Source organism: Lynx rufus, unplaced genomic scaffold (assembly GCF_022079265.1).
Source record: "Lynx rufus isolate CCGP_SWC_20201006 ecotype Redwood Valley unplaced genomic scaffold, mLynRuf1.p SCAF_17, whole genome shotgun sequence".
Taxonomy (NCBI): Eukaryota; Metazoa; Chordata; class Mammalia; order Carnivora; family Felidae; genus Lynx; species Lynx rufus.
This window is the reverse complement of record NW_025814831.1, coordinates 3,961,719-3,970,212: the sequence shown is the minus strand read 5'-3', so window position 1 is coordinate 3,970,212 and position 8,494 is coordinate 3,961,719. Positions and strand designations below refer to the sequence as shown.

At 46.8% G+C, this 8,494-nt stretch overlaps 1 protein-coding gene across 1 annotated transcript in view; it reads left to right on the top strand.

The window, feature by feature from the left end:
* The first annotated feature begins 360 nt into the window (after positions 1 to 360).
* RCOR1 (REST corepressor 1) overlaps positions 361 to 8,494 on the top strand; it is a 129,154-nt gene continuing 121,020 nt past the window's right edge. Inside the window, exons 1-2 of the mRNA XM_047080041.1 lie at positions 361 to 730; positions 805 to 864. Of these exons, the coding sequence (XP_046935997.1) occupies positions 427 to 730; positions 805 to 864 (364 nt within the window). The 5' untranslated portion in view covers positions 361 to 426. The remainder of the gene's footprint in view (positions 731 to 804; positions 865 to 8,494) is intronic.

Here is an 8,494-nt window from a genome sequence, read left to right as displayed (position 1 = left end):
CAACCGCGCTGCCGCTCGCCGTCCGAATCCCACACGAGCCAATGGGAGCGCGCGGGGGGGCGGAGCCAGCCCGCGTCGGGTTGGGCTGCGCGCGGCTTTCCCCCCCCACCCCCGGCTCGCCCCAGGCCCCGCCCCCCCCCCCCCCCCCCCCCCAGCCCGCTCGCGGCTCCCGGAGTAGTTAGTGCCAGTGAAGTGCGGGCGGCGATGAGAGCGAAAGTTGCGCTCGGCTCGGCGCTGGGGGCTTGAAGCCGCACCGCGCTCCGCCCGCCCGGCCACCCCCGGCTCCGACTCGCGCCCGCGGGTTCCCGCCGCGCCCGCCCGGCCCCGCGCCTGCCCGCGCTCCTCCCCCCCCACCCCCCCCGCCCGGCGCCCCCTCCTCAGGAGCCGCGGGGCCCCGCCACTTTCGCCCGGCCCCGGCCCCCGCCGATGCCGGCCATGGTGGAGAAGGGCCCCGAGGTCTCAGGGAAGCGGAGAGGGAGGAACAACGCGGCCAGCTCGGCCGCCTCGGCCGCCGCCGCCTCCGCCGCCGCCGCCTCGGCCGCCGCCGCCTCGGCCACCGCCTCCGCCTCGGCCGCCGCCGCCGCCGCCTCCGCCTCGGCCGCCGCCTCGGCCGCCGCCGCCCCCAATAATGGGCAGAATAAAAGTTTGGCGGCGGCGGCGCCCAATGGTAACAGCAGCAGCAACTCCTGGGAGGAAGGCAGCTCGGGCTCGTCCAGCGACGAGGAGCACGGTAGGTGGCAGCCGCCCCGCGCCGCCCCCGCGCCCGCCCGCCCGCGCTGACCGCGGTGCTCTGCTTCCCCGCAGGTGGCGGCGGCATGCGGGTCGGACCCCAGTACCAGGCGGTGGTGCCCGACTTCGACCCCGGTGAGTAGCGCCCCCGGGCCCCGCGACCCGAGGGGGCGGGGGCCCCCGGACAACTTTCTTTTTGTGTGTGTTCGCCCTGCTGTCCGCGGGGAGAACAGCAGGGCGAGGACGGGGAGGGGAGCACACACCCGAGCGTGGTCCGCGAGCGCGCCCCGCGCCCCGGGGAGGCTCAAGTCGCCCCCCGGCCGGGTCGCTGCCGCCTGGCCCGCTGCGCCCCCGAGGAGCGGGGCGGCGTCGGCCTGGGGGGGGGGTCCCGGGGTCCCGGCCGGCTGCGCCTCGGCCGGGGGTAGGGGTGGCGGCGCCGGAGAGTTAGCGTGCTGCGAGCGCCCCGGACTCGGGACGCCCTCCGACCCCTCTCTGCCCTGCCAAGTGTCGCAGCACTTGCCTTTTTCTCTTCCTGCTGGCCCCCGGGCTTCTGCGTGCCCCTGCCTCCCCTTCCAGCCTGGGGCGAGGGGGGAGTAGAGAAACGACCCCCCCCCCCCAATTCAGTTAAGAAGTGTGAGCTTCCCAGAGGGCGCCTGCCCGGGAAAGAGAGGCTTGCTCGTGGCAGTTCGATTTTAGGACCTATTTGTAAATGTCCGTGTGTTTCCTTTTTTGTTTTGTTTTGTTTTTCTTGAAGGAAGGGGTTGTGAAAAGAATAGAACCCTGGGAAGCTTTAGCCTAACGAATTATTTCCACCTCCAAGAGATCCCTCCACCCTAGAATGGAACATTTACTTTCCTTGCTGCTGTTCTGCGTGGAAGCAAATTTAAAGTGGTACCAGAAAAAATCTAATCAGACAAAGGAATTCGTCAGATTTTAGTGCGTGAGATTCTAGCCCGGCGCTCCACGAGACTGTTCTTTAAAGATTGTTGGCATAGAAGATGTTCGAAAGGACATGGGTTTTATGAAATAAAATTCGAAAGAATCTTGCAGAAGTGGAGCTAACAGGCTTTCTGGTTGGAGGGCTTTAGAGCAGGAGGGTATCTAGGTTATACCACTAGTTTGAGAAAATAAATGCATGACTGCCTTTCCTTGGAAACAAGACTGCAGAAAATTGCAAGGATCTAGTCCTTGAGAAAGGAGATCGCTCTTGAGCTGTTATTAAGGTACTGAACTCTGGGCGTTCTTTGAAGTGAAGATACACAGGGATCTCTGAGTGAGCTTTTGGGCACTCTGGGAGTAAATGACCTTGCCCATATTTGCTTTCTAAATTTTCGTCTGTTGATTTAAGTCGCTTACATTTATGTGGTCTTAACACCCAGGTTTGTATTCCTTTTTAATTCGTGTTAGTCTTTTTGATCGGTTCCCCTTCCCCCACATCTTCCTTTTTTGGTAGTGACTTCTCATTGACAAGAGTGACAGATAGAACTGGGAGACCAGGCTTTTTCTCTTGTGTGCATGCCTTCTCCATTCCTAGGTTGGCCACCAGGGGAAGCATGCTGTTTTTTGGTTACAGTTGACCCTATCTTCATTTTGTAGGTCAAGTCCATCTTTGTTTTAATACACAGAACATAAAGCATAGGTTGTCACCAAGTTTCTCACATAGATTAAAAAAAAAATCAACTTGCCACGGATCTTTTAGTAAGTTGGTCGATTTTTAGTATGTTTTGGTTATGTTGGTTTTGAAAGCTTTACTTAAGTATGTTGGATGTGACTAAGGAAATGGCAACAACAGGAATTAGATTTCTGATCTTCTTCTAAGTATCGATGTCAGTAGTGAGCCTGGCTTTGGGTTTGTTCTTTTCTTTGAAATGGCAGATGTGGTAGGATCCTTTCTTGAGCTGCCCTTGTATTTTTCATGGAATAGGTACCAGCATGCATTTGCTAGAGACCTGCCACTCTAAAAGTGAAACATTGTAAATGTTCTGCATAGTCTGACTGCCAGTGGGTTGGGTTGTGGCATTAACATTTACAGATTGCCTATTTTGTGTTGCTTTAAGCTGGAAAGGAATCTAACTGGTATGAAATAGTTTTAAGCCCTCTTTTGCCAGTCTGAGCAGCAGGACAGATTCATAGATGTGGCTGAAAATTGTGGGACCTTATTGTTTCTTAGTGAGTTTTTTCAACGTGTTCTTATATGGAACTTAAAATCTAAGGGGAGAGGAGACTTCCATTTTGGAGTAGAAGTGGTACACCATATTTGTTTCCTAGCCGCCACCCCCCCCCCCCCCCAAAAAATGTTTTTAGGTCTTTAGACTGAACAGTTCTTTCCATGAGTGTAAGCTAGGAGGAATATGGAATTGAGATTGGGATTGTTAGTGCTTGTCCTTTCTCCCTGCCTGAGTTTGAAATGCATTTTTTTTTTAAACCAGAATTTTGAACAAGTGAGTGTGAAACTCTTCAGAGAGCCCTTTTTTCTTTCCTTTCTTTCTTTTTTTTTTTTTAACTCTCTCTGATGAGTTGGAGTCCACTGTGAGTGGAAGAAGCTGATTTTAATTTTTTTTAAGTCAGGTTTTATTTACCCATATTATCCCAAATTGAGCCTATTTAGCTTTAAAAGCAAATGGTTGAAGCTGGGAACATCTGATACTCCCTGCATAGTCCAAAGAAGATCCATTTCTGTCATCCTTTACAAAATAGTGACTGAAACGGATGGGGCTCTGTAGCCCTAAAATACTCATTAGGTTTTCGTAATCAAATTAAGACCCAGACTAGATTAGTGGCCTGTGGCATAACTTGGCAATTTAAAATACCATCTATGTTTACAATGATAGGAGAAATTTTATCAATTAGTTTTGAAAACAGAGACCAGAATGTAGTTCTACATCTTTAACTTAGGCTTTGTTCCCACGTATGGTGTCCAGATTGTCTTTCCATACCCCATGCCGTTGTGTATGTTGTCATTGGTGTCTTAGAATTTGGTAATCGTAGAATAGAGTAAGAAGGAGGAATGCTTATTCTGTCCTACTTCTGGTAAGTTATTTCCTATATGTACTTGCAAAGCATAATTTAATTTCAAATGAGTAGTGTTTTTCTATATAAAGATGTGAATGTTTTCCATGATCTTACTGGTATGCACGCAAGGCAGGAATCTGGAGCCTATATATTTCTACCACCGTTTGGCATTCTAGCTAGAGAAACACAGTGACAGGATTTTAAGGTTGACTCAAGTTCTTTGTTTTCTGAAGCATGTGTTTTTATGTCAACTTTCATCCTGTGTTGGTTTTCAGTATCACAGTTCACTGATACTAAAATTATGACTCTTAAAGAAGAAGTTGTTATTGGCAAATATTTTTGAGATAATAGTCCTTTAAAAAAGCAACCTGTATTTGTACATTGAATCCAGTTTCATCAGATTTGAAATTTTGGGTTGTCATTGGCTCAGCTTGTCACTTCAGAGTTGATTTCTCTTAGTAAAATGCGTTAATGCTTTAATGTGGAATAATTTTGCTGAACAGGGGGTCTTGGCCTGTTTTTTGTTTTTTTTTACTGCTGGTTCTGCGTTTGTCCTTGACCACATTATTTTCTATGCTTTAGTTTCATCGTAAAAATCAACTCTATAGATATTCTTAAATTCACAAGTTATGGTGATTGTGGTGTGATTTAGACATACTTTGAGGCAGTGTTCACTCAAATGAGAGGTTAGGATAATGATAAATCCTGTGAGATCAACTTTGTTAAGTAGTGTGGTGGGGAGACACCTAAATCTAGTTGTCAGGAGATTGAATGCCCGATCTCTGTGACTAAGCACGTGGTAAAAAGTGGAGCTGGTCATTTTATCTTCAGGAACCTCGGTTTCCTCCATCATGAATCAGGGGTTCTTTGCATCCCTAATGGTCTAGGATTGTATCAGTTACAGTCCTCTTTGTAATTTCATGTTTCTTTCAGAAGCAGTGTAGGGTAGACAGCTTGGGCGGTGAGAATTGTCAGACCTGGGTTTGGGTCCTGGCAGTGTCTCTTGCCAGCTCCATATTGACCCTGGGCAAGTTCCTTCACTTTTTTTCTTTTTTTTAAGTTTATTTATTTTGAGAGAGAGAGAGAGAGAGAGTGTGAGTGTGCGTGGGTGCATGTGAGCTCGGAGGGGCAGAGAGAGACGGAAAGAGAGAGAATCCCAAACAGACTCCTCTTTGTGAGTGTGGAGCCCGACTTGGGGCTCGATCTCAGGAGTCATGAGATCGTGACCTGAGCTGAAAGCAGGAGTTGATGGCTCCACTGACTGAGCCACCCAGGCGCCCCAGGTGACTTGAGTTTGCCTTCATCTGTAAAACAGAGAATAGAACTTTCTTCGTCAAGAGAAGGAATTGCCTTACACATGTGAAATGCCTAGCACCGTGCCTGACGCACAGTGAATGCTAAGTAAACATCTCCTGGTGTCCTTATTTTAATTGTCATCCATGTGACTGGGGTTGCCAACCAGTGGTCCTTGCATTACCTGCTTTACTTGGAGGGAAGACCCGGGTTATGATGAAAACATTGACTTGAATGTAAGTTGTGCACTGAGATATTTGAAGATGATTGTTTTTGAGTCACATGTATTTGCTACGATTTAGGGATATAAAGATAGAGAAGGAGTCCAAAGCATTTGTAGAGCAGAAAAAGAATACTGAGGACCAGAGAGTATAGGTAATTCAGGTCAGGTTTCTAGATTGTACTAAAGATACCTTGAATCCGTCCCCAGGCCAGGAGAGGTACACGTTAACTAGGTTCTGAGCCAGGGAGTTTTTACTCTAAACTTCCAGGTCCTTGTCTCTGAGAGTTAGTGTTTTCAAGGTGGCGTTCTTTTACCACTGTACTCCCTTCCTGGGGTGATGACTGTCATTCAGAGGTTAGCTGGTTGAAGCTCACCACAACATAGTTGTTTTTTTTTTTTAATTTTTTTTTTCAACGTTTATTTATTTTTGGGACAGAGAGAGACAGAGCATGAACGGGCGAGGGGCAGAGAGAGAGGGAGACACAGAATCGGAAACAGGCTCCAGGCTCCGAGCCGTCAGCCCAGAGCCCGACGCGGGGCTCGAACTCCCGGACCGCGAGATCGTGACCTGGCTGAAGTCGGACGCTTAACCGACTGCGCCACCCAGGCGCCCCAACATAGTTGTTTTAAAATCAGTGTGGGGCGCCTGGGTGGCGCAGTCGGTTAAGCGTCCGACTTCAGCCAGGTCACGATCTCGCGGTCCATGGGTTCGAGCCCCGCGTCGGGCTCTGGGCTGATGGCTCGGAGCCTGGAGCCTGTTTCCGATTCTGTGTCTCCCTCTCTCTCTGCCCCTCGCCCGTTCATGCTCTGTCTCTCTCTGTCCCAAAAATAAATAAACGTTGAAAAAAAAAATTAAAATCAGTGTTAATTTGTACTGAAGAAATCTCGGCTTACTTTTAGAAAGCCATTTTCCTTGGTATTATAAGGTTTTACAGGGCAGTTGAGTTGAAAAAGTCTGAAGTCTTTGGAGATGAAATATCAAAATTGTATCCAAGTTACTGTATTTTTCCCCAGGTTGTCGTCTGTTGTTTTCTTCTTTACAACATAGGTTGTTGTAATGAATTTATGGTTTAGCTCTCATTTCTGAGCTTTTCTTCAGAGGTTCCATGAATGTTGTAAAAAGAAATAGGCTTGTTTGTCACCTACTCTGATGGAAAACAATGATCCTTGTTCAGGTGTATGTTTTAAGTTTGTATTTCTATTTAAAACAGAACTTTAAATCACTTTCTGGGAGAGGAATCTCTGTACCAGCGTAGTAAAAGTCTGAGTAAGGTACGGCTTGGGGATGGAACACTGATTTAGTCATTTGGACTGAGTTAATTTTCCCTGCAGCTTTAAAGAGCAGTTGTGGAAAGTAGGGTTATAGTTGCAGTGTAACAGTTTCTTCTGTTTTGTGTTTTGAACGTTTCATTAATACATCTTGGGGCGTGCCGGTGGCTCAGTCAGTTAAATGTCCAACTTCGGCTCATGGGCTCAGGTCATGATCTCGCGGTTTGTGAGTTCGAGCCCCGCGTTGGGCTCTGTGCTGACAGCTGGGAGCCTGGAGCCTGCTTCGGATTCTGTGTCTCCATTCTCTCTGTTCCTCCCCCACTCGCTCTCTGTCTGTCTCTCTCTCTTAAAAATAAATAAACATTAAAAAAATTAAAAAAAATACATCTTATCTAATGTGTTGAGTTTCATAAGAATTTCCTTTGTTGAATTTTAAAAATGGAATATTTTGAAGTTGATTTAAAAAGCATTTTCCTAAAATGTTTGAGAGAAATCCATATTTTAGGATGACCTTAGGATGTCATTTAAATGAGATGTTAACAGTAATCCCTAAAACTCCTGTTTTCAAATTAGGCAAATTCTTTAAAGATGTGGGTTTTAGTAAAAATTTCATACTAGACATAATTTTTGAAGTTTTTGGATTTTCCCTCCCTCAAAGTAATGAGAGTAAAAATTAAAATGTCCATCTAACCCAGCCTTCCTTTGTCCTAGATAAGGAAAATAGGGGCTGGGGAGATAAAGTGACTTATATTTGTCTTTCGGTACCTAACCATTGAAACTACTGCAAGGTAGACTGGAGACCATAGGAGGTCAGACTTCAACCTTGTGTTATTTTAGATGTTTTAAAGCCTTGTTACTGGGAATGGCAATTGGGAGCAGTGATATGTGTTTATAATTTTAGAACCAGAAGTAACAGTTAAGCTTTTCACAAATTGAAGTGACTGGATAGTTATTATGCATAATTTGAGTATCTTTGATTATTACCATAGGATAGGACAGAATTATAACGATAGAGTTATTTTTAAAAAAATAAACATTGAGATAGAACAGGAAATAATACATGTCCCCACCACTGTGATTAATACTTTATATATTAGGCTGTATTTGCGTCAGGTGTAGCTAAAGGCTAATTCTTCCCCTCCCTCCACTAATTTGAAGTTGATTTACGTTTTTCCTGCTTCCTCTGAGAAGCATATGCTAAGCTAGGATTAGATTTGCAAGAGATTCATAGGGGTAAATGCCTGTGAAGGATAAAGAGGAGAGGAAGGTTAGGTGGCAAAAGCCCCTCAGACTGGATGTAGGTGCGACAGCCCCGAAGGAAAGCAGAAAGCACAGTGATGGATGGTTGGATCCCGGCGCCTGAGGCTGGGATCCAGCTTGGAGAAAGCCTCAGCCGCAGCAGATTGCTTGTTGGAGGAGCCCATTGGGCAGGGGTGGCCCTGCTCTAGAGTGTCTGCTGGGTTCAGGCATCGGCCTGGCGCTGGTGTGTATGCTGCAGCGGGTCCCAGAGGTGCCAGGCCAATGGGACTGCCAGCTAATGAAACATCTCTCAGCACTTCTCTCTCGAAGGGAAACCGGAGCGGCCGGCTCTCAAGGCCTTCAGAATTCCCGTGCATGTTTTTGTACCTTAATACATGCTTAGGGATGATAAGCAATATGTTTTGTTACTGTCAAAGTCTTTTTGTAAGTGGAATTACTTTGTGTATTCATTTGCTTTGATGCTTTCCAAACAAGTACATGTCCACTAACGAGGCACCTAAGTTCCTTTTCACCCAATCTTCACTATAGGGTTAGATTTATTAACTTTTTGCAGTGCTACCCTTTTGTAGTTTATGTTGGCATTTTTTAAAAATGTCTTTTTATATGTTTTTTGGCTACTTGAGTTCCTCCCATGGATGTGTCTTTTGCTGTTTTTCTGTAGAGTGTTGGTCTTTTTCTTATTGATTAGTGTGAGTTCTTTATATTTGG